This window comes from Rhinopithecus roxellana, chromosome 5 (assembly GCF_007565055.1).
Source record: "Rhinopithecus roxellana isolate Shanxi Qingling chromosome 5, ASM756505v1, whole genome shotgun sequence".
Classification (NCBI taxonomy): Eukaryota; Metazoa; Chordata; class Mammalia; order Primates; family Cercopithecidae; genus Rhinopithecus; species Rhinopithecus roxellana.
In genome coordinates this window covers 173,042,781-173,068,227 of record NC_044553.1, presented here as the reverse complement: position 1 = coordinate 173,068,227, position 25,447 = coordinate 173,042,781, and the positions used below count along the sequence as shown (strand labels likewise).

The window sequence follows — 25,447 nt, the reverse complement described above, 5'->3', positions numbered from 1 at the left end:
TGTTAGGTTTCATGATTTCCATAGTGCTAAAACAAAACAAAACAACAAACAACTTGACTTTTTTTTTTTTTTAAAGACAGAGTTTTGCTCTTTCGCCCAGGCCAGAGTAAAGTGGCACGATCCGGGCTCACTGCAACCTCTGCCCCCGGGGTTCAAGTGATTCTCCTGCCTCAGCCTCCCGAGTAGCTGGGAGGCACATGCCACCACGCCTGGCTAATTTACTAAAAGTAGAGATGGGGTTTCACCATGTTGGCCAGGCTGGTCTCAAACTCTTGACCTCAGGTGATCCACCCGCCTTGGCCTCTCAAAGGGCTGGGATTACAGGCATGAACCACCGCATTCAACGCAAACCTTGGCATTTTTAAGTGCCAAAAAAAATCACCTCTAAACTTCTGGGAAAACCTATGTTGGGTGTTGGGGGAGGTCTTTCTGGGCATTTAGAGGAGTGTGTGTGTGTGGACCATGGAGGCAGGGAGCACAGACTGGCGACTTCTCCACGTGCATGTTCTGTGGACTGTTTTTGGTGAGCTTGTGTGTGTATGTGTGCTAGCGATGGCATGTATTCCTGATGTATTTCACGTGATTAACACGTATGGGCCCTATGTGCGTCATAGGTACAAGATGTACATGTGCTCTGCATATATTGAGAGCAGGTTAGGGATAGGATTTGGGCCTGCTGTCCCAGGGTCCTGGTTTGCATGGTAACTGAGAGGGTCACCCCCTATGTGATCCATATAGTATGTAAGTTTGGTGTGTGTGTGTGATATGTATTGGTGGTGTGACAGCTGTGGGGCAAACTTAGCATCTGCATGTCAGACATCTGGGCTGATCCTGGCCATATAGCCCCAACGGTGATTTGATCATAGTGGCTTTAAGCATGGTATGGCTCAAAGTCAGGGAGGGGTGGGTTGGATCTATAGGGTATATATGAGTGTGTACTGCAAAAGAGCCCAGCTCCCTAGGGGTGAGGGCTGTGTAGTGTGGACTTGGGGCAGTGGCCTGCAGAGCCAGAGTCTGACAACAGTGATGGTGACCATGTTCCAGGTGGGAACCAGACTGTGGGGGACAGAGGGTTGTGCAGAGGCTAATAAGGAAAACTAGGGTCCGAGTAAAATGCAGTGCATTCACATTTTAGGGGATGCTTCTAAACGATCTGTGCATTTATTCAACACATATTTACTGACACTCTGTGCAGGGGACTGTGCCAGGCTTGGATAGGCTGGGGGTTAGGAGGTGGCAGGCTGGGGAAAAGAGTAGGCGCACAGGGATGAATTGGATAGACCCTTGGAGCTTACTGTTTAGTAGATGGGAGAAAAGCATCCACAATGTGCCACCAGAGTGGGTATGTCAGGGTCCTATGGAAAGGCTCTGTCCCATAGGGACAGAAGGTGGCAACTGAATGGAAACTGGAGGGTGCACCAGCAGGATTTGGCTGAGGGGGATAGAGAGCAAGGGTATTCGGGGGAAGGGGCAGACTGAACAAAGGCATGGCAGTAGGGCCACACGTGGGTTGGGGGGCTGCAGGGTAAGGCCGTTTGGATTTGCTGGAGTTCAGGGGTAAGGGAAGGGTGATGAGGGGCAGCAGCAGGAGCCTGGAGGTCAGGCTGGGCCCAGCCAGCATGACCTTGAGCGCCAGGTGTCAACTTTGCTTGGGCGATAAAGGAGGGCCCCCTAGAACAGGTGAGTTACTCAGTGTTCCAGCCTGTTTTAGACAGGTGTCTGGGCCCTTCCTCTCTGGCTGAGAGTCCAGACTCTCGCAAATCCAGTTGATTATTGATTGTGGAATCATTATAAAAACAATTATAGACCGAATGCAAAGACAGCCCAGTGGAGAACACTGTGGGCTTTTACTAGAGAACACTGGAGAAGCTTTTACTACAGAACAGAAAAGGAGTTGGGGTGGGGACAGATGCCTCTACTGTCCACAGTGTCCTCTGATCCATCCCCATCTCCAACTCCCCAACTCCTATAAACTCTCAGGTCTTTTTTTTTTTTTTTTTTGAGACAGAGTCTCACTCTGTCGCCCAGGCTAGAGTGCAGTGGCGTGATCTCGGCTCACTGCAGCCTCCATCTCCCAGGTTCAAATGATTCTCCTGCCTCAGCCTCCCAAGTAGCTGGGATTACAGGCGCACACCATGCTCGACTAATTTTTGTATTTTTAGTAGAGGCGGGGTTTCACCACATTGGCTAGGCTGGTCTCAAACTCTTGACCTCAAGTGATCTGCCCGCCTCAGCCTCTCAAACTGCTGGGATTGCAGGTGTGAGCCACTGTGCCCAGGCCCTTGGGTTTTTTCCTCTAGATTTTTCTGGCCCTAGAGGTTTCTCAGTCAAGTTCTCACAGAGTGCCTCACCACACAGAACACGGGCCTGGAATGTGCCCTCCATGAAGGCACCCAAACCCAGGAAGGGGCAGGTTTGATGGGAGCTCAGGTCAGACCTCCCTGCAGGAAAAGACAGTGGTGGCTTCAGGCCTAGGCCAGACCTGGCGTGGGGCTGCAGGCCTGAGGGAGGAGAGGGGAGCAGGGCTACTGAGGGAGATGGGGTAGGAGGAGGCACCCTGGGGAGCAGTGAGGGCCTGGGTAGGGGCTCAGCCCTAGGCTGGGGAGTGCTGAGATGCACCAGAGACTATGTAACCTTGCCATGCCAGTTTCTTTATTTGTAAAATGTCAGTGGCACCATCACAGCCCTCAGAGGGCAGTGAGAGCACATGAGATGGTGATTATGAGTATTTTGTATTGGAGAACAGTGATGCGGATGGACAGCGTGGTGACTGGGCACTCCGTCCCTGCCACCACCTGGGGAACGGACACCTCCCCTAAGCTGCCTGACAGGTGCCTGATTCCCCCATCATTTGTCAGCCACTTCCAAATTCAGCTCTCCTGGCTCCAGCACCCACAAGGCCATAGTTAAGGTTTCATCCTGTTGGGGGCAGTGAGGATCACTCTGGGTTTGCCCGCAGCTCACAGGCAGGGGCAGGCAGGCATGTCAAGCCCATGGACTCTGCAACCTGACTATTGGGTTCAGGTCTTGGCCCTGGGGCTTTTTGAACCTTGTGCAAGGTGTTAACCTCTCTGTGTCTTAGTTTCCCTATCTGCAAAATGGGAATTACAATAGTACCTTCTTCCAAGGGTAGTGAAGATGAAATAAGTTAATATACGTAATGTTCTTAGAACAGTGCCTGGCCCAGAGGTTATAGATGCTTTCAGCGTTTTATTATTACATATGACCCAACAGGAACTAGGCCCCCTGCAGGTGCAAGAAGAGGCTATGATTTACCTACTCTGTGCCAAAAACTTTTGTTGAGCTTGCCCTGTCTCATGCTCACAACAATCCTACAAGAAACATCCACATGCAAGGCGAGCAAAGGGTGAACCTGCCCTAAGCCACCCAGGAGGTGAATGGCAAGGCTGAGATGCAAACTCGGGTTTCCCTCACTCAAAGTCCATGCTCTCCCCACTCTGCCAAGCAGCCTCCAGTGAAGACATGTGGAGAGGATGGGATCCAGCACCTATTGAGCATCTACTGCATGCTGTTTTTTATTTTTTGAGACAGTCTCACTCTATCACCCAGGCTGGAGTGCAATGGTGCAATCTCGGCTCGCTGCAACCTCTGCTTCCCAGGTTCAAGCTATTCTCATGCCCCAGCCTCCCAAGTAGCTGGGATTAACAGTGCCCACCACCATGCCTGGCTAATTTTTGTATTTTTAATAGAGACGGGGTTTCACCATGTTGGCCAGGCTGGTCTCGAACTCCTGAGCTCAGGTGATGCACCCACTTCGGCCTCCCAAAGTGCTGGTATTACAGGTGTGAGCCACTGTGCCCGGCCTGTATGCTGGTTCTTATTCTGTGACATCACCATCTCCTGACACAGAGAATGGAGGTCAAATACAGTACTGTTTTGTCATACCCCTCCTCGAGATGGCAGTGGCTCCCTCTTGCCTGCTGACTTAAGCACAAGACCCCACCCTGGCATGCAGGGCCCGCCTGCTCTGCTCCCACTCTTTTCCTTCCACTCCCTATACTCTCCTCCACACCTGTGCCTCATGGCCAAGGAGCCCCTGCCTGGCTTCCCTGGGCCTGTCTCGGGGAATTGTGAAGCCATGGGCCTGTCTCTGGGTATTGTATCTCCCTCCTCAGAACTTTTAGGAGAAGAACATTTATTTTTTAGTGTTTCTGGGAGATAACTTTTAAATAGTTTTTTTGTTGTTGTTTTTCTTTTTCTTTTTGCATTTACCCCCATTGTTAGTTTTCTTATTAGCCCCACCTTGATATAATTTATTCATGACCTTTTTCTGCAATATCCTTCATTTTCCAGACATAATCACATCTTCTGGCAGGAATCCCTTCCCCTCCTGGGGTTGATAATTACTCTTGCAGATGGAATTATCGGCGCTAATGACTAAGGGAGAGGTGACTGGGAGGGGCTGGACTAGGGGGCTGGGGAGCTGGGGCACTGAAGCTTGAGTGCAGGGCTAGCAGCTTTCTTTGTTCCAGGCCTGCAGATTTTGTGGGGGGACTAGAGCCTGTGGGCTCTTCTGCACAATGAGGGTGCAAATGCTGACCCCTGTCTCCTGGGGCTGGTGTAAAGCACCAATGAAACAAGCTGTTGGAAAGGATGAGTAGAATCCCGGAGTGCAAAGTGGGGATCCTACAGCCCCACCCTACGGGGTTGTTGTGAGGATTAAACACAATGTATATAGAACACAGTGCCTGGCATAGGGCCCACTGCAAATTATGAGCCATCATCACCCCCAATTGGTTGTCTACTTTCTCCAGACCTTTCAGGGAGCCTTCCCTGATTTGTGACCCTATCCCCGCCCTCTAGAATTGGTGAGGTCAGAACCAGGCCCTGGGCTCTGGCTAGGACTGGGAGCCAGCAGAAGCCCCATCTATGCTAGAGACTTGGACAAAAAGAAAACTGGGTATACTTAAAGCATAGATGCCTCGATCTGCTCCAACAGCTTCTTTTGCTGCAGAGATTGTGGCAGCCGCTAGGCCTGAGACAAAGCCCCAGCCCAGACCCCAGTAATGAGGGCACTGATAATAAGGACATCAGGCACATGACAGCAAGAGGGTGGTCTGAGATGGCAAATGTTTATTTTTTAGAGTAGAAGAGTCAGCAGTTTTCCCTAATAAGCTGTACGGTAGGGTCCCAGAGGGGGACGTCTGGACTCATCTTGGTGACATAAAACCAATTTTCCCTGCTTTGCTCTGTGAATTAATTGACAACATGACTTAACCCCCTGGTGACTCCCCTTGTGCCCCCACTGACCTGGCACCCCCACCATCCCTCCCTGCCCTGGGAAACATCAGTAGGTGTCTGCTCTGGGTACAGGAAGCTCATGAGATGGAGGTAAAAGTGGAAAGAACAGTAGGCTGGGAGTCATGTGGCCTGTATTCCATCCCAGCTCTGTTACGATATTCTGTGTGACCTGAGGGAAGTTCACGTTCCCTTTGTGACCTTGCTTTTTCTGCTGTACACTATGGAAGCCCTGAGCATTCTTCCAGCTCCACCACTATGAAGACCAATTCCTGTGTTACAGGGTTACATCCTGCATCTCGCTCAGTGGGCCGAAGGGCTGGCATTATTAATCCATCTCACCAATGAGAAACGGGCTCTAAGAGGCTGTGTTTCCTAAGGCCACACGGCTACTGACTGACAGATGTGGGATTCCAACCCAGGACTGTCTGATTCCAAAGTCCATGTCCTTTTGCTTGCAGTGTATCTTCTCTCCACAGCCACATAATAAACCTTCACATTTACTGAACATTTCCTACGTGCCGGACTTTGTTCTACATATTTTATCTAATTCAATCCTCAGAATAACACTATAGCATAGTGCCATTCATTATTCTGTTTTATTGCTGGAAAAATGAGGCTTGAGAAGCTTAAGTAACACCAACAAGACCACACAGGAGGTGATAACAGAGCTGGGATTTAGGTCCTGGAGTGTGTGTGTGTATGTGTGTATGTTATATTTTTGGATCATTTCTGCTATTTTGCAGTATTTGTACTCCTCTGCTCGCACAGGCATGGCAGCTAAAGGGTGAATTCCTCATTCCCAGTGCTGCATTCAGGAAAATCTTTTACTACAGTAATTGGGAAATGAGTCAATAGTGGAGGGTGAGGGGATGAGAAGCTGGTTTTCTGTTCTTAGGGCTAACAGTCTATAGATCTCAGCTTGATGAAGAAGGAAACAATTAGAAGAGAAGATGCACACACATGATATCCATGTCACCTGGCTGTCATTTTCAGTCTGCATTCTCTACCGGTCACACTTCTCTCACTCCCTAGTTCCAGCTTAGGAGCTACCCAAGAGGCAGACACGCACTCTGCCCAGCTGGGGGAGGCCGGGGGAGCGTAACGTCTTTAAAGGACATCGGAAAGCTTGGAGGGAAATTCAATCACTGCTCCACTGATCTGAATTTTCATAACTCTTGCTCCCCGCTCCCACCTTCCCTGGTCAGAGCAGCTGAGGTTTCTGTATGACCTACCAGTGGCATAGAGAAAGGGGAGAAAAATGTGGAAACAAATTTGTTCATTTGGGTGATGGAGTGCCCACTCCCCTCGCCAGCATGCAGGGTTCAATAATGGCAGACAGGGCTTCAAAAAATTGCAGCATAAATAGATGAACCCTTTAAGGTAATAGAAATGCTGTCATCCTGGGGAGAAATATGGGACCCGAATCCTATGGGAGGGAACACTGGAGCTCCTCTCCTCTGCTTCCTGCGTTCCCATCCCCATCACAGTGGAGCTGAAAGGGAGCATCTGGGCTGAGGAATGGCCAGAGGGCCCCTTATCTCCCAGCCACACTGGATCCGTGCGGGAGGAGGCAGCTGGGAGGGGGTCTGAGAAATCAAGTCTTTGCAGCCCTGGCAGTTCACTGCAGGTACCAAGGTGGCAGTAATTAGTCCAACAGCAGTGGAGGAGGCTCCATCAGTCTTGCCACCTAGGTGAGGCCTTAGTTAAGGAAAGGAAGGCTGGTCAGCAGAGGAGCATGGTGGGGCTGAGAAATCAGCCTTCTTCCCTCGTGTGATGAGGAAGTCTATTCTCAGTTCTGTGGCTGCTCTTGGGAACCTAGGAGCCCTTGGCAACCCTGCCATTCCCAGCCGGGGGAAAGATTCAACTAACTGCTTCCTTCCTCTCACCCCCATTTCCACCTCTACCCCCAAATAGGGCACTCAGGCCAGGACCAGTCAGCCTCTTCAAGTGAGAGACCCGTTGGTGTAAACAACAGCGGCAGCAGTAGAGGCATCATCATCATCATCAACAGCAATAATAGCTAATGCTTGTTGAAAGATTACTAATATGCTGGACATTCTAAACACTTTATATTTGCTAATTAATTTAGTCAGCCCAATAATCCTACGAGGCTGTGTTAATATTCCTTTTTATATATAAGAAACTAGAGGCAGGCTGGGCATAGTGGCTCACACCTGGAAACCCAACACTTTGGGAGGCCAAGATGGGCAGATCATGAGGGGCCAGGAATTCAAGACCAGCCTGGGCAACGTGGCAAAACCCCATCTCTACAAAAAAAAAAAAAATACAAAAAAAAAATCATCTGGGCATGATGGTGTTCACCTGTAGACCCAGTTACTTAGGAGGTTGAGGTGGGAGGATCACCTGAGCCCAGAGAGGTCAAGGCTGCACAGTGAGCCAAGATTGCACCACTGCATTCCAGCCTGGGCAACAGAGTGAGACTTAGACACTCACACACACACACACACACACACACACACACACACACACATCTGGGCAATAGAGTGAGACTTAGACACACACACGTGTGCACACATACACCTGGGCAATAGAGTGAGACTTAGTCACACACATACACACACACACACACGAAGGAAATAAAAGAAACTAGGGGCACAGAGAGGTACAGTATCTTGCCCAAGGTCACACAGCTAATATGCAGCAAAGCTAGTATTTGAAGGCAGAGAATTTGGCACCAGAGTCTCTGCAAACCACTACACAAAATTTCATAAGGCAGAAGCTCATGCCATTGCTCAAAGAATCTGGAGATGGTGTCAGGGGTCAGCTGCTCTAGTCCCACTGTAGCTATCTGTTTACATAAATTTCAGAGAAGCCAACAGGTAGAGTCAAGTCCCAGCCCTACTGGCAAGGCCTCTGGGGAAATGCCATGAATTTCCTTACTGTAAAGCTCAGGAATGTTCCAGAAACTTCTGCTTTGTGTCTGCTAGGGATTTCATTCATTTCAGGGAGTTTGCTAAGCAAGATATTTGTGTGGTAGGCATGGTAGGCTGGTTAGGGGGTCCAGGGTTAGAGGGAAACATGTTGTCCTTAGGGAGATAGAACCTGAGTATGAGCCACACACAGTGGAAACAAAGGGATGGAATGGTTAATTCCGAAGAGAGGAGTATTCAGGGAAGGCTTCATGGAAGAGGCAGCCTTTGATTTCCTGAAAGGCTGAGGATTTTCATAGATGCAATAGGGACTATGGGAAGGGCATTCTAGGAAGAAGTAGAGGTTTGGGAAAAAGCAGAGGCCCCAGAGAACATACAGTAGTACCCCCTTATCCTTGGTTTCACTTTCCATAGTGTCAGTTACCTGAGGTCAAGTGTGGTTTTAAAGTAGGTTTGTGGTTGGGCACGGTGGCTCACGCCTGTAATCCCAGCCCTTTGTGAGGCCGAGGCGGGCAGATTACATGAGGTCAGGAGTTCGAGACCAGCCTGGCCAACATGGTGAAACCCTGTCTCTACTAAAAATACAAAAATTAGCTGGGTGTGTTGGCACATGCCTGTAAACCCAGCTACTCGAGAGGCTAAGGCAGAACTGCTTGAACCTGGGAGGTGGAGGTTGCAGTGAGTCGAGATCATGCCACTGTATTCCAGCCTGGGCGACAGAGCAAGAGTCCATCTCAAAAAAAAAAAAAAAAAAAAAAGTAGATTTGTACAATACAATAAGATATTTTAAGCCTGAGATGAGAGGATTGCTTGAGGCCAGGAGTTCCAGACCAGCCTGGGCAACATAGTGAGACTCCATCTCTACAAATTTTTTTTTTTAAATAGCTGGGCATGGTGGTACATGCCTGTATTCTCAGCTGCTCAGGAGTCTGATGCAGGAGGATCACTTGAGCCCAGGAGTTTGAGGTGACAGTGAGCTATGATTGCGCCACTACACTACAGCCTGGGCAATAGAACGAGGCCCTATCTCTAAAAAAAATTTTTTGAAGATATTTGGAGAGAGAGAGAGGCCACATTCACATAACTTTTATGACGTATTATTATAATTGTTGTATTATTAGTTATTACTGTTAATTTCTTACTGTGCCTAGTTTATAAATTAAACTTTATTGTAGGTATGTATGTATAGGGAAAAAACAGTATATACAGAATTCAGTACTACCCACAATTTCAGGCATCCACTGGAGGTCTTAGAATGTATCCCTCATGGATAAGGGGGACTACTATACTGTGTGTGTGGGGAAATGAGTTATGTGTGCTGCGCAGATTGTGGCAGGACTTAGTGGGAGATGAGATTAGAGTAGACTAGTTTCGAGGGCATGTTACAAAAACCTGGGATTTGAGGTTTATTTGGTGGGCAGTGGGGAGCCACAGATGGGGTGATGTGATGCTAACCTGCAAGTGGATGGACAGCTCCACTTAGTCCCCTCATCCACAATTCAGCTAATTCCCTAGCTCAGGGGGGTGGGAAGAAGTCCTCACCTCCTTGATCGGATCATCCTCACAGAGACAGGTATTCCAGGACTCTGCTGGTCTGACCACTGTGTCATGTGACCCCTCACTCTGCCTTCTCCCATCCCTGTTCACCCTGGTGTTCTGTCTGGGTAAGGACCCTGGATTCTAAGAAGGCACAGAGTAGCCTTGAAACCCTGGCTCATGAGGCTGTCCAACGTGCTGAAACGATGCTGTTTCCTCTTGTAAGCACTCCCACTGGAATGACTAGCTCCCACACCACTGTTTCCGATGGGTAGGGAATTTCATTCCCATTTTATAGATGAGAAATAGAAGCCCAGAAAGTTAGCAGAGCTAAAGCTACAAACTCATTTCTTGTTTTCTGGTCCAGGGCTCTTTGCCCCCACTGGGCAGCCACAGTGCAATTTTACCAATGCATACCCCAAGTGATTCTATCACTGCTGCCAAGCAAACATGTAAAATGCCCAGGCTCTCTTCCCACCCCCATCTCTATCTCCATTTCCCCAAATGTTGAGAGGCTTGTCCACTCCCACAGTGCCTCCTGAGACCGACCATTCAGGGTGACCCACAGGTGCTTGGGTGGACCTGCCTAGAACAGCAGTTGTGCACGTTCATGGCTCTGATCCATCGAGTATCCCTGGGTACAGCTCATCCCAACACCCTCCTACTGGTATGCTGGGCATGGGGGAAGCAACGTTCCCCCACTACTCTCATAGCTTACCAGTAATTGCTACCACTTCACCAAGTGTCTGTCGTATTTCAGGCACTGGCTTTGAACTTTTCATTTAATGTTCCTAATTCTCACAAGGAAAGTCTTGTTTTAACAGATGAGGAAGTTCAATGTTAGGCAGGATAAGTGGCTTGCCAGTAGTCAGTGTGGGGATTGGAGAGCTAGGATTTGAACTTAGATTTGTCTGGTTCCATGGTGACCCTTCAATCAAAGCTCATCAACTAACATGAGAGTTCAGTGTCTCCCACCACTGCTGACTTTGTGATCCCAGGCAAGTCGCTAATCCTGTTTGAACTCCAGCTTGTCATCTGCAAATTGAGGAAAGTGAAAGTGCATCTCCATAGGGTCCTTGTGAGGCATAAGTCAGATGAAGCATGCAGCCAGGATTCAGTGAGTGTTCGCTGCTAGTGTGAATGTGATTATTACTGGAACACAGGTTCCTGGATGGGTGGATGGGGGTCTGATTAGTCTTTCCACATCCCCACCTGCCCTCTAAGTCCTAGCAGAGGAAACATCCAGCGTCCTGGGAAGGAAGTGGAAGTGTGTGAAGGCCAGTCCAGAGCCCCAAGCAGGGCCTGCTTCTGCCCCATGTCCCTGTGCTCTCAGGGGTGGGGACCACCTGGCTAGGGCAGGCATGTCACTGAGCTCACATGTGTGGTTCTGCACTACTTCTTCAGCACTCCTCATGTTTATGTTGAGCCTGAGACCATTCTCAGCCCCCAGAGTCTGCTTTCATAAAGCTGTCCCAATATCCTCCCTAAAGACCCTGGGCAGGGAGAGTTGGGGTGAGAGGGGACAGTAAGGATGCGGTTTCACATCCACTGTCATGGGGGCTACTCACATCCAATAGCAGGCAAAACTGGTTTACTCCTCCCATCTTTCAGATAGGGAAATGGAGGCCCAGCAAGGTGAAGTGACATGTCCAAGATTACTGAGCCTAGAACGAAGATCTCCAAACACCCAGAAAAGGGCTCCTTTAATTAGTCCTTAACTGATTACTCATCCTAAAATCATTCAAGGATAAAGGCAGTGTACATACATTCACAAACCAAGCAACCAACAAAGACATTGCTAATTATTACTGACTGCGGGACATCGTGAGGCTAGTCTCTGCTGAGTCTGCTCTGCTGATTGCCCCTACTTTGACCAGAACTGGCTAATTGTGGGAAGTTGCATTCACTCAGAAGCTGGAGTGAGGGCAAGAGTAACGGCTTCCCCCTGAGGGCTTGATGCATGCAGGAGTGAGTCATGCTGGTTGAGAACAATGAACTGTTCTGTAATCACCTTCTACGGCCCCTGCCCAATATCCAACAGAGCCCCAGAGGAGCCTTTCCAGGAATAATGAGGCTGGGTGGGGGGAGATGGATGGGAATTCGCTGGGTCTCACCAGGGCAGCTTGACTCACAATCTGTCTTAGCCCTGAGCCCCAGGCAGGGAGACTCCACAGTGAGATGACTCTGGCATGCACCTGTGCCCCAAAGTTCAAGGAGAGCAAGTCATTTGCATCTCAGGTGCAAGGAAGAGAGGCAATGGCCTGGCCTCCAGATTGTTGGAGCACTGGGGACAATGAGCAAACAGATGCTAGTCTCCTAGGCCTTTCTGGGGCCCCGATTTTCCCTTGTTCTGAGGAGCAGTGAGTAGGCAGGCAACTGGGGATAAAGAAGGGGGAATAGAGAGGCAAGACCCCCAGCAGACACATAGACAATGCATATGACCAGACCATACAACCCTCAGTGAACTTCCCACTCCTATGTATGCACATACCTTCTTGCTCCTACTTTTCCCCAGAACAGTGTTTCCTGACTTGATCCATGGAGTCCATACAGTAGACCATCTTAGAAGTTAATAGGTTCTTCTCTCTCCCTGTATACTCCCCATCTACAGATGCCCAAAGTCCTAGAGCTATGCTAGAAGCCAAGCTGGGACAGGGGTCACCCATGAGCAGTCTGGTGCAGTCACCTTCAGTCACCTGACCACTTGGCTATGTGAGATTTTTAATCCCAAACAATTATTCTCTCCTACCCAAATTCAAAACCCAAGGCACCTCCATTTTACTGTGGAAATTACAGCAAAAAATTTACACTAACAAAGGTAAATTAAAGAGAAAACCAGACTTCCATCTCTTTCAAAGATGCTGAAGAGTTCATTTTCACCCAGTGTTATCTGCTGGGGAAGAAGAAGGGACATCTTAACTTTTTTTTTTCTTTTCTTTTTTTTTAATCTTAGTAATGTGTTTTTACTTAAACAAATATATTTAGGCCAGAAGTAGTGGCTCATGCCCGTAATCTCAGCGCTTTGGGAGGCCAAGGTAGGCAGATCACTTGAGGCCAGGAGTTCAAGATCAGCATGGCCAACATGGCAAAACCCTGTCTCTACTAAAAATACAAAAATTAGCTAGGCGTGGTGGCACATGCCTATAATCTCAGTTGCTCAGGAGGCTGAGACACGAGAATTGCTTGAACCCAGGAGGCAGAGGTTGCAGTGAGCCAAGATTGTGCCACTGCACTCCACTCTGGGCGACAAAGTGAGACTCTTTCTTTAAAAAAAAAAAAGAAGAATATATATATATATACACACACACACACTTTAAATATATATATATATATATAAAAATGTGTGTGTGTGTATATATATAAATGTGTATATAAATGTGTGTGTGTGTATATATATATATATATATATATAACATGTAATCAATATAACAAAATTATCGAGATATTTTATATTCACCTTTTCATACTAAGCCTTGGAAATCCAATGTGTATTTTCCACTTCACATCTCAATTCAGAACTAGCCACATTTCAATTTGAACAGTGTTTTGTTCTGGGCTTTGCTCTGCAGACCAAGGCAACCTGGCTTTAAAAGCCATTGCCACCAAGCAAACCCTCATTTGATCTACAAGAATTCTTTGTGGATCAGTGGATCTCCATCTTAGCAGCACATTGGCCTCAGCCAGACCACGCCTAGACCAAATACATCAGAATCTCTGGGAGTGGGTCCCAGGCATTGATGTTTATAAAGCTTTCCTAGAGATTTCAGGGTGCAGCCCAAGTTGAGACCCATGGCTACATATCAGTATCCTACTCAAAGTGAGGACCACTGACCAGCATTATTGGTATCACCTGGGAGCTTGTTAGAAATGCGGAACCTCAGGCCCCATCCCGGACCTACTGAATCAGAACCTGCAAGTGAACAAGGACCGTAGGTGCTTAGAACATTTACTGCTGTCTGAGAGGCCTGCTAGAATGCACACTCTCTATATCCCATCTTGACACCTGATAGCAACCTTGCAAGGCAGGTGTTCTATTTCACAGGTGAGGAAACAGAACCGAAGAGAGGCTGAGTCACTCATCCAAGGTCACACAGTTGGTGAGTAGGAGAGCCAGGGTGCAACCCAGTTCTGGTTCGAAAGGCCACACTCTTTCAACTGCACAATTGTACCGCTTCCTACAGCACAATTAAACATATGGCCATAGAGAACCCCTGAGGGTTTGGCTCCTTGAGCCTGCTGAACATGCCCTGCCTTTGAACAGGATTCCACTTCCAATGTCAAGTTCCCCAAAACAAACCTCATAAAGACCAGCATAATTCATGAGAAGATACAAATTGTAAACAAACATAGGGAAGATGTTCACTCTCCCTTGTAATCAGAGAAATGCAAATTAGAACAACATTGAGGAACCATTTTCTACCTATATAATTAGAAAAATTTAATAAAATTTTAGCAAAGTTATTCTGAAATAGGTACATTCATGCACAATTTGTGGCGGTGTAGATTTATAGAACCCTTGAGAGAAGTAATATGGCAACATCCATCAAGAGCCGTAAATATATTATGCCCACTGGCCCTGGGAATTCACCCTAAGGAAATAATTCATTGGGGGTGGGCGGGGGAAATGCTATTTGTATGAAGATGCTCACTGCAACATTCACTGTGAACACTGGAAACAACTTAATATTCAGCAGTAAGAGAATGGCTGAGGAAACTGGGGGTACATCTGCTCCTGCAGTGTTATGCAGCCATTTAAAACCATAATTAAGAAGCCCAAGCAGCAACATAGCAATGTGGGTAAAAGAAAGCAGAATGCAAAACTGTCTCTGTGCATTGTGGTTTTTCTGATGTAAAAATATTGTGTGCATAAGGATATGGACAGGGAGGAGCTGGGCACAAAGGAAGGCAACCTTCAGAGTTGGGGGTGATGGAAAGACCCCCCCCCCCTATTATTTTTAGTATTACAAACCCTGGCCCTTTGAGAACAGCTTCAGGGGCTCTCCCCTCATGGAGTCTATCTCTGAGGCGGACACAAGGAGGCACCTGGGTGCAAAGCCACATTCCTGATTGCACCAGCAGGTGAGGGGAGCTGGCCCAGTGGGGGTCAGGAAGGCCACGGGAGGCCCCTCCCATCTTACCATGAAGCCTGGGGCACAAGTGCAACCCCCAGTGATGCTGTGGCAGTCGGCGCCATTCTGACAGGTGCAAGGCAGCTGGCAGCCATCGCCATAGTAGCCAGCAGGGCAGGATTCATTGCAGTGGTGACCAGACCAGCCTGGCTGGCAGGCACAAGCTCCGGTTACTGGGTGGCAGCTGCACAGATAAGAGAAGGGTGAGAAGACACTTCGTTCCAGGAAGCAGCCTTGTGCCCACCCTCTGCCCACCCCAAGCCTGGCTTGCCCAGGGTAGCGGGATCAAAGGACCTCTGGGATTAAATTGTTCAATGCCTTTTCTGTTTATCAGAGGATGCCAAGGCCACATGATCTTATTACCACCCAGAAGCTGAGGCTCAGGATGATTATATAACTACCCTGAAGTCAACAGCAAGGAGAAGACAAGAGCAGGATTAGAACACAGGGCTTCTGACTCCCACACAAGTCTTCTTTATAATTCAGACACATGAAAACAAAAAGAGAGAGTGGCCTTTTAGTCCCTTGGCTTATAGACTATGCGGTCCAAGGCTTCATCCGTCCCTCACCCAAGACGAATGCCTAGTGTGGGAACAGGACGAGAAGGAAGCAGTGATACCCCAGGGGCTCTCAATATTGTAGGTGTTCAATGAATGTTGGGCTGAGTGAAAACAAGACTTTGGGCCAGACGTGACCTCCTCTCTCTGGCAATGTCTGTCCTGGAGAGAGCAACCCCAACCTATGCTTTGCCAGGCTCTTTAACAGTGAGCAAGCTCTTCTCTGTCTCCTGTTTGGGCTAGAGAAAGGACCATTCGGCTAGAGGCAGGGGATCCCTGGCATGACCTCCAGAGAGTCGGGCAACCTCTAGCTGGCAGCCATCTGATCCAACAGCTGTTGTCCATTCATGGTCAGTGGGATGCCAGTTGTAACCGTGTGCTGCTCAGAACTCCTGCAGGAGCATAATTGATCTATGGCCCCAGTGCTGAGTCTGAAATCCAGAGGCCACATTTCCCCTGGGCCACTCCCAGCTGGAGCACAGCAGGGACACTAGGGTGGGCACACTCTTGGGAGATCTGGGACTCCTCTGATGAGTACCTTGGCTTTAAGATGCCCCATCCTGGCAAACTTTCTTAGAACCATGCTGTGAGTTAAGACTCTTTCTCCCAACTTTCCTCCCTTCCTTCCTTTCTTCCTCACATGTGATCTGTCAGCTCTCCCAGCCTCCCCAGCTCTCTCCCCACTTTCCCTCACAGATGCTTCCCCTAGTAAACCTCTTGCTCTTGGTATCTGCTTCTGGAGGGGCTCAGACTAATACACCAAAGAAGTGCTGGGTGGTAGAGATAAGCCTTTTAGATTCCTTGTGGCACTGGCCTCCCTGCTCTGGAGCCCAACTCCGGGGATAAGGTCAAGAGAAGCATGCCCTGGGCTGGCAGGGGGAACCTGGGGCAAGTCTTGGTTCTGCTAACTTCCATGGGGCCTTGGCGCCTTGCCCCACTGGACCATTGATGGATCCCCAACACCTGGCTCATATTCACTGCCCTGGTGAATATTTGGAAATGAATACAGCTTCCTCTAAATATAATTATCTTCCATTGATTCTTTCTTCGTTTCTGCTGATTTATCATCTATCTTTTCCACTAGGTTGCAGCTCCATGGGGGAGAGCCGTTTGTCTTGTTCCCTTCTCAGGGCCCAACAGAGTCCCTGGCACACTGGAGGTGCTTAATATATATTTAGAAAATTAATTAATGAGCAAACTAATTGTGTGAAGCCTAGCCAAGCTGTCTCTCTTCTAGGGACCCTGGTTTTCTCACAGAAAATGAGGGGGTGGACAGGAACAGGCAATTCTTGAATAATAAGTGCAAGTAGCTAGTAATCATTTCAGAAAAGTATTTAGTCTCATTAATCATCAAGTCTAAACAACAACTGGACACCACTTTTCCTCCATCAAAACAGTGAATATGCTTTAAAATGCTGGTAAAGGTTTCAAAACAATCTGAGGTTATATATCAGAAGACTTAAAAGTATTCAGACTCTGGTCTTGTAATTCCATTTCTAAGACTCTATCCTAAGGAAATAATCATAGTTGTGGAGAAAGATTTATACACGGAGATGTTCCCTGAAGCATTATTTATAACAGTGGAAAATGGAAGCAATTTAAATAATAATAAATAATATGTGACCAGGCTATTGAGGCACCAGGGACTTTATACATATATTTCTAATCTTCAAATAAACCTGTGAATTAGGCATTTGAGCCTGTATTTCACAGATGGCATTTAGAGGTTATGTGACTCGCCTAAGGTCACATAGCTAAGACAGTGAGTGGCAGAGCTGGGATTCAAACCCAGGTCTGTCTGGCCACATTTTGTCCACTGCCTCATGCCACCTCTCACCACAGGGTATTGGTTAAATGAATTATAACATCCATATGAAGGAATGCTAAGAGATGTATTCAATTGTTTTTCAAAATGTTTAATGATACAAGGTTAAGTGAAATAAGCACTTTGTATACAAAGCCATTTCTAGCAATGCTGCATCTGTTGCCTAAATCAAATCTTTCAAATATGAAAATATATCAAATCTAAAATATGAAAATGATACAGACATCAACAGATTACCACAAAATGGCTTTTGTGCTTATCTCTGGATTGAGAAACTGATTCTAAGTTTTGTCTTTAAATGTCTACGCATTCCCTAACTTACCAAAATTGAGCATTTATTTTATTTATAAACAGATGTAAAGCAATAAAAATTGGAAGTATCTAACAAAGAAGAATGGGTATAAACGATGAGTGTTCGAAGACTTTCTGACCTTTACAGAGAAAAATTCCTCCCTGAGCCCCAAGGCACTGGAAGGGGAGACAGCAGCCTGCATAGGTACCGTTGGGAAATTGTGCCCCTTGGTGGCCCTGCTGCTCTGCCAGATGGTTTTGGAGCACTCTTCTCTTTAGGTTGCATCTTTCCAAGAGCTTCCTTTGAGGTTTAGGGTTAGTGTAGAGAGACTGGCTCAGTTACGGTTGTGGAGACTGATGTGCTTGAACCTAGGAATGGCCTGGCAGGTCTTGGCTGCAGCCATCAACTCTGCTGAGCACTGGAGACTCTAAAAGGTCTCGGGCACCTTTCTGCCTCTTCCATCAATAGATCCTTCTGCTGTCTCTGCCTAGCAAATGATCACGCTGGAGTTCACCAATTACATGCTCTTACTTGGGTGAGGGCACCACCTTGTGAAAAGCACACTCCACACCCATCGAGCTAGCAAATGCTGACCTAAGTACTCTGCATTTCCTGCTTTTGATCTCTGCTGCTGTCACTTTGGCTGCTCAGAGATACGTTAGGCACTAATTTTACTCTACTCTGAGAACCAGAAGGCTCAAAACCAAATCTAAAATCATTCCTTTTTTTTTCATATCCCTACAATATCCCATTTCTAGAAATAGGATGTCTACTTTCTTAATTTGATTACTCGTCTTACAGAAACTCCAAATGTCCCTTTGAAAAGAGGATGGAGGCCGGGCGCGGTGGCTCAAACCTGTAATCCCAGCACTTTGGGAGGCCGAGACGGGCGGATCACGAGGTCAGGAGATCGAGACCATCCTGGCGAACACGGTGAAACCCCGTCTCTACCAAAAAATACAAAAAACTAGCCGGGCGAGGTGGCGGGCGCCTGTAGTCCCAGCTACTCCGGAGGCTGAGGCAGGAGAATGGCGTAAACCCGGGAGGTGGAGCTTGCAGTGAGCTGAGATCCGGCCACTGCACTCCAGCCTGGGTGACAGAGCGAGACTCCATCTCAAAGAAAAAAAAAAAGAAAAGAGGATGGAGAGTGACAGCTGATTGATCATGATGGAGAGCTGTGACCACCATGCTTGGAACCTCTGTCCCTCAGCAGAGTGACTTGCACAGCCCCTCTCCCAGGCATCCCTTCTTCCCGGTGGTGGTCCCCATTCTCTTGAGTCACATGGCAGGCCAGGGACTGCTGTTTTTGGCTCAGGCAGAAGTTACAGTCACTGGTGTTTAGCCTGGTTCCATTCTCTCTGGTTTTTTCTTTTCTCCCATTTCCCCCAGACATAGATTAATCACAAGTTAATAGGAACCGAAAGCTGAACAATACAGGAATCCTTCCAGAGTGGATTTTTCTGCCTTTCTTTCAGCTGCTATGAGATTTCTGTCAATGCTGCATCTGTTGGCTGAATCAAATCTTTCAAAGGTAATACACGATCATGGCTGCTGGAATTAGTCTATGACAATCCAATTGTGGAGGGGACATTTAAGAGCCCATACACACAGGTGCTTTCTTTCTCAAGGTTATTCCTGTATGAAGGAGAGTGGTTTCTTTTTGTGTGCCACAAAGAGTTGATAACGGGAATGAAGAGTTGGAGAATCTTACCAGCCACTTCTTCCTTCCCAGGGCATGGATTCAACCTCTGTGCAGCAGCCTTGCTGGAAGGGCATAGACCAGAGAGAGGCTGGAGCTGGGTGGATAGGGCTTTCTTTGGCTGGGGGTTGGGATTACTTTGTCTCCCTAGGAAAGATGCTCAAGACCTTGCACGCTGTTGTGGTGGGGGCTTTGTTGTAAGTTCTGCAGAAGGCAGGAAGCATTGAGGCTAGGCTTCTAGGGATCCCACGTTCCTTCTCTCAGGGAGTTGGGTGGAAGCTTCACTTTCAAAGACCACAGGAGAACATTTCCCCTCACTGGGTTGATGAAAGGTGATGGACAGATTGGGAAATTTATGCATAGAGAGGAGAAGGACATATATCTTATGTGCATATATCAAGTGCCCTTATTATGGACACTTGCTTAGACAGAGGTAGGTTTGAGGGCAGGACTCAGAAGTCCCAATCCCCACTCAGTACCTGAACTTTAACTGTCTTAAGATTGGAAGTCACACAGTCATTCCTTGGCTTTTCTTGAATCTCAAGAGACGACTCTATAATGGGCCAAAAAAGTCTCATGGGAAGAGAGGGCTTCCCTCTATCCACATAGAGGAAGAGAGCTGTTTTCTGGTGTCCATAAGAACAATCAAGTACAGCATGAGAGAGTTCATTTAGCCCAGAGGCTCTCAACCTCCGGGAATTTTTCCTGCCCCGCCCCACCCTGAGACATCCGGCAATGTCTGGAAACATTTCTGATTGTCAGAACTTGGGCAGTGGAAGAAGGGTGCTACTGGCATCTAGTGAGTAGAGGCCAGGGATGCTGCTCAACATTCTACAAAGCACAGGACAGCCCTCTACAACAAAGAATTCCCCAGCCCAAAATGTTCATGGTGGCAGGGTTGAGAAACCCTAAGCTCAACTGAACAAAAACTTTGTGCCAGGGGCTCAGTGGGCCAGTGTACCAAGAGAAAGGGGGAAATATGTTTTTTTAAAAAAATGGGGTTGACTTCAGCTAATGGGTAGAACCTCCCAGAGGGATGGGCTGTTTAAGATGAGTTCAGGGACTCCTCTTACTGAAGGCCTACTCTGTGCAGGCACTGTGCAATGCTGAGGCTAGAGGCCACAGGAATGGACAAGCCAGGCTGCTGGTGCCCTCAGGGAGCCCACCTCCTCAAGGAGATGGTGATGCAGACTCAGAGGACACCAGGCTGGGGAGTAGACTAGTGGGCACACTCAGAGCCCCCGCTCTGAAGAACCGCTACTCCCTCCCAGTCCCTGACACATGATACGTTTTAAAGACAGTAAAGCAAATAATCATCAATATTGGATGGGCTGAGATTAGTGGGAGAGAAGAGGGAGTCCCTTCCGATTAATAATGCATGGAGGACTCCTTCAGAGAAAGGATGAATTATACAGGGCATGGTTGCCCAGGCACAGGAGGAAAACAGTAGCCCTTTAATTTGGGGCTTGGTTAGATTTCTGTGGCAGGAGCTCCCTGCATTTGACCCCGGCATCAGCCTTGCTTCCTGTCTCGGAGAGGGTCCTCCCTCAGCTTTCCAACAGGAGCGACAGATCGTGGAATATTAATATTTAGACACATGGAACAGTCTGAGCCAGCTGGCCCAGTCCCCTGACCAGCCATGTGGGACTTCTGTAATTAGCGCCTTGGAGCTCTCGCTCTGCTCTCCAAACCCAGCCCAGATGCCACCTCCTCTAGGAAGCCTTCCCTGACCAACATCACATAGTCCTGGGTCATAGTTACTTGGGCACATGTTGGAACCTAGCAGGGCCAACCACATATATTTCATCAATTCTAAGATGTACTTCTCCTCTACATTTCCACATCTCTGATATTGGGTATATTATACAATCAATGGTGTGTCACAGTTCAGTTGATAGAATTTTCCTAGTAGTAACCCAAATAAAGCTGTGCCTCACTACTGTTATTGTCTTGTATTTGAAGAAATATGGTAGAAGGTGCTTAGTGTTTCCTCCTCACAGCCCAGCCCTGCAGGCGCTCAGTGTTTGCTGAATGAATGACCGAGTGAATGAATGCTCAGGTCATGGACAGGCCAACTCCACTGGCTCTAGCACCCTCTCTGGACAATCTCCTTCCTGGGCGCTCCACCTTTGCCTCACACCACCCCAGCTGCTCCACTCTAGGGAGGGAGGACCTTTTCGTTTGACTCATAGCCCTTGCTGAGATGCCTCTGTTTGCAGTGAATGAAGCTCCAGAGTGATTTGTGAAAGATCAAAGCCTGGAAGCGAAGAGTGGCCAAGGCTAAGTCCTGGCTGTCCCAGGGACAGGGCTGCAAAGCAGAGGGATTCTCTGTATGCCCTGCAAACAGCAGCAGCACCCATGCCCAGGGTGGCTGGTCTTCCCTGGGCTGTCCATAGGCCTGAGGGAGAAGGGATGCTCCCCTGACCTTCATCACCCAATTAAGAGGCAGCCACGATAAAGGGCTGTGGGGGCATTTATCTGAGGCTGGCAGCCTCAATTTTTTACCCAGGGGCAGTGCCTACTGGTGCATGAAGCGGGCAGGGAAGGGAGCTGGGAGTAGTAGCCCAGAGCAGCTCTGGCTTCACAGGTTCAGACTCCTTTGGAAGTGGGGGATGGGGGTGCAAATTTTGCCCGGATGTCCCCAAGCCACAAAGGACACAGAGTGCTGAGGGAGGGGCTAACCCCAAGTCCAGGCCCTGATAAAGGGCTGCCCCTGTTGTGCCTGCTTCTCTACCCTTGCCAGGGCCTGTTGGGACAACCCTCCCTAGGCCCTGGGATGGCCCTACTGATTTTTAAGGTCCTTTCTAGTCCTGACCTTCTGCAGCTCAAGCCTCTACTTCTGCCCTAGTGGCCCTGGCTCTGGTTGGATGCCACACAAGTGGAGGGGAAATATTCTCCAGGACAATGTGCTCAGAGCTTGTGGCACCCGAGCCCTGCCATCCCAGCCCCCACGGTCATGCAGCTGTGCTCCACCCCACCTCCTTGCTCCCTCCTTGCTCCCATGTGTGGAGTCTCAGACAGGCACATTTGGAAATGCAGGCAGCCAGGTGTGGTGGACAGAGTTGAGTGATCTGGCTCTAGTCCTGACTGTGGCTATGTGGCCTTGGCTTCCCCTTCTTTTCATCAAAGTAGTTCTCAGGGCTCAGTGCTGAGGTCCTAACCCTTTCCCCACCCTGCCTGGATGTCCGTGCCAGAGGTGGGGGGGGCCACATCCTAGCAAGCCTCCTTTCTACCTGAGCACCCCCCGCCCTTGTCCCGAGCTCACCCGTTCCCAGCTCATACCTGATGGTGTTGTCAGCGTCACAGGGGCAAGGCAGGGTGCAGCCTGGGCCATGAAGGCCCTCTGGGCACAGTCGCTCCTGGCAGCGTGGGCCCTTGTAGCCAGGCTGACACTCGCAGGCACCCGTGGTAGGTGAACACTGCCCACCATTGTGGCAGTCACAGCGCTGTGAGCACTGGAAGCCGAAGGTCCCGAAGGGGCACTCCTCTTGGCACCTGTGGGAGAGCAGAGTGTGGCTGAGGCTGTGGGCCGGGATCCCTCACCTGTGCTTCAAGATCCTCCAGGATGTGGTCCTCCTGGTCATCTGGCCCAGGCCTGGTGTGCTCCACCCTGCTCACAGCCTCCTCCCCTTTTCTCTCTCCTCCTCCAGGAAGTATTCCATGGTTTAGTTCACCCCAGTCATTTCTGCCTTTCACGCCAGGTCTCCTCAGTGCTCCCAGCAATGAGTTTGTATTACCATATTTTATTGATTCCAAGCCTAATATTTTTTTAAAAAATTAAAGTTGTGGTGAACTATACGTGTTATGGTTTAAATGCTTCTCGCAAAATTCTCATTGAAACTTAACACCCAATGCCAAGGTATGAGGAGGTGTGGCCTTTGGGAGGTGATTAAGGCATGAATGGATTAGCGCTCTTATAAAAGGGCTGCTGGGAGCCACTGAGGTCCCTATTTTTTTTTTTTTTTGGCTCTTCTGTTCCTTTCACCCTCTGAGGATACAGGCTTCAAGGCACCATTTTGGAAGCAGAGATTGGGGCCCTCATCAGACACCAAACCTGCTGGCCCCTTGATCTCGAACTTCGCAGCCTCCGGAACTGTGAGAATCAATGTCTGTTGTTTATAAATTACTCAGTCTTGGGTATTTTGTTATAGTGGCATGAGCAGACTAAGACAGTGCACAGCATAGAATTGACTATTTTAACTACGTACAGTTCAGTGGCGTTAAGCACATTCGCACTGTTGTGCTACATCACCACCACCCATCTCCAGAACGTTTCCATCTTCCCAAACGGAAACTCTGCACCCATTAAACAAAAAACCATTTAGGTAGGTTTAAAAACACCTTGGTTTTTTTTTTTGTTTGTTTGTTTGAGACAGAGTCTCACTCTGTCGCCCAGGCTGGAATGGCATGATCTCACTGCAACCTCTGCCTCCCAGGTTCAAGTGAGTGATTCTCCTGCTTCAGCCTCCTGAGTAGCTGAGACTACAGGTGTGCACCGCCATGCCCAGCTAATTTTTGTATTTTCAGTAGAGACGGGGTTTCACCACGTTGGCCAAGATGGTCTCAATCTCTTGACCTCATGATCTGCCTGCCTCGGCCTCCCCAAGGGCTGGGATTACAGGCATGAGCCACCTTGTTTTTCAAATATATTTTTATATCTCTGAAGTTAATTAGATAAGTCTTATGTCTGATGGCATGTCATAGTTTAATTGCCAGTGTTTTTCCTTCTTTGCAGTGTATGAAATAATGATGCATCTCACAATCAGTGGCACCTTAGATTTGATGAAATGGGGTGATTTTGTTTCTATACAGTGTCTCTGGTTTGTGAGCCTTTTGGGCAGATGTAGAGTCTCTCTTGTCCTACTGGGAGACATGTCTCCTCCCTGACTGTGGATTTTCCCTCGAGTACAGGAAGCATCCTCCTTCATGGGACTATAGAATGCCCTGTGACAAGGGCTATTTTCCCTTCCTTGGAAGAGCGTCCCCTCAAGGTAGGGGCTGAGTCTCTCCCATCAGCCTGTGAGCCCCCAAGGAGGAAGCCTGGGACCCCCTTTGTGTCCTATGCATGTCTGGGCTAGTACTTGGAGCTGCCAACATGAGGATAATTATTCAACTTCATCTAACTCACAGCCATGGGTGTGGCTCCTCCGTGGGTGAGTGTGACCCCCCCACTGCTGACCACCTGGTTTCCTGAATGTGCCTCAACATCCTTTACCCCCATCCTGGGCTCTTTCCCAGGGGATGCAAATTTATTGTCACAGCAACTAGATCCGGATAAGTCAAGGGGGGAATAAGGGGTAAAAGAGGGAGACAACTTCTTGCATCCCAAAGACAAATGGAAATGGCCTCTGGAGTTCTGGGTTATCTTTGTTCCAGCACTGATTCAACAGTGTGGATAATGGAGAACTAACCTAAAGCTCTGACATCTTCTTCCTTTTTGTAAAATGGGATGATACTCACTAAATCTCATCAGGTTCTGTAAGAATTAAATGGGATAATGTATGTAAACATTTAGAAAGGTGCCCAGCCCATAAATAGGGCTCAATTCGAAAAGTTAGTTATTTTCATTAGTACTCATGTTAATATTGTTTTCAACAGTTCTTATAATAGAGCCCATCTGACCTTCTGGCCTTAAATTCAGGCATGAAAAAGCCCAAGGGGAAAAATTCTAAAATGTTGATAGTAGAGTAGATTTGAGGAGTTAGTGTTTTAATTATCACATGTTTCCATTTTCCAGGTTTTCTGTATATCTTCTACAGTAATCAGAGGGGAAAAGCAATAATAAAAAAAAAATACAGCTCTAACTTCTTTATTATGTATTTTGGAGGATCATGGGGGTGGAAGTATTCTTCTACAGACAGGGCAGGGAGATTCTGTGTCTGGGTGACTCAGTTGTTTACGGTGAGGATGAGTGGCCAGACCCTCGTGGATGCGGCACGGCCAGCTAGCAAGTGTGTGGGGGATGAGAGCAGCCAGTGTGTGGGGCACCAGCCTTGGCAACTTGAGACTGGGGTGTCCTTGTCTCTCTTCTGTGCTTTCGTTGCTCTGTGCCCACAATGACAAGGAGAAGAGGACAGTGACTGGGGTCTGGCCTTGAGTGCTTCCTTCCTAAGAAGATGCCACCAGCTCTCCCCTCTCAGAGCCACTGTGTAAAGGAGTGATCTGGCAGAATAATGGGGCAGCAGGGATCATGATGACAACACCCCTGGGCACCATATACCGAGGGGCTTCCAGCTGCTCAGGCCCCAGAGCCCGT

General features: G+C 48.3%; 1 protein-coding gene across 2 annotated transcripts in view; it reads right to left on the bottom strand.

The window, feature by feature from the left end:
- MEGF11 (multiple EGF like domains 11) overlaps nucleotides 1-25,447 on the bottom strand; it is a 379,901-nt gene that overhangs the window by 47,734 nt on the left and 306,720 nt on the right. For both annotated transcript variants that reach the window (XM_010363597.2, XM_010363596.2), the window contains 2 exons: nucleotides 22,474-22,686; nucleotides 14,828-15,002 (listed from right to left, as the gene is read on the bottom strand). In XM_010363597.2, the coding sequence (XP_010361899.2) occupies nucleotides 14,828-15,002; nucleotides 22,474-22,686 (388 nt within the window). The remainder of the gene's footprint in view (nucleotides 1-14,827; nucleotides 15,003-22,473; nucleotides 22,687-25,447) is intronic.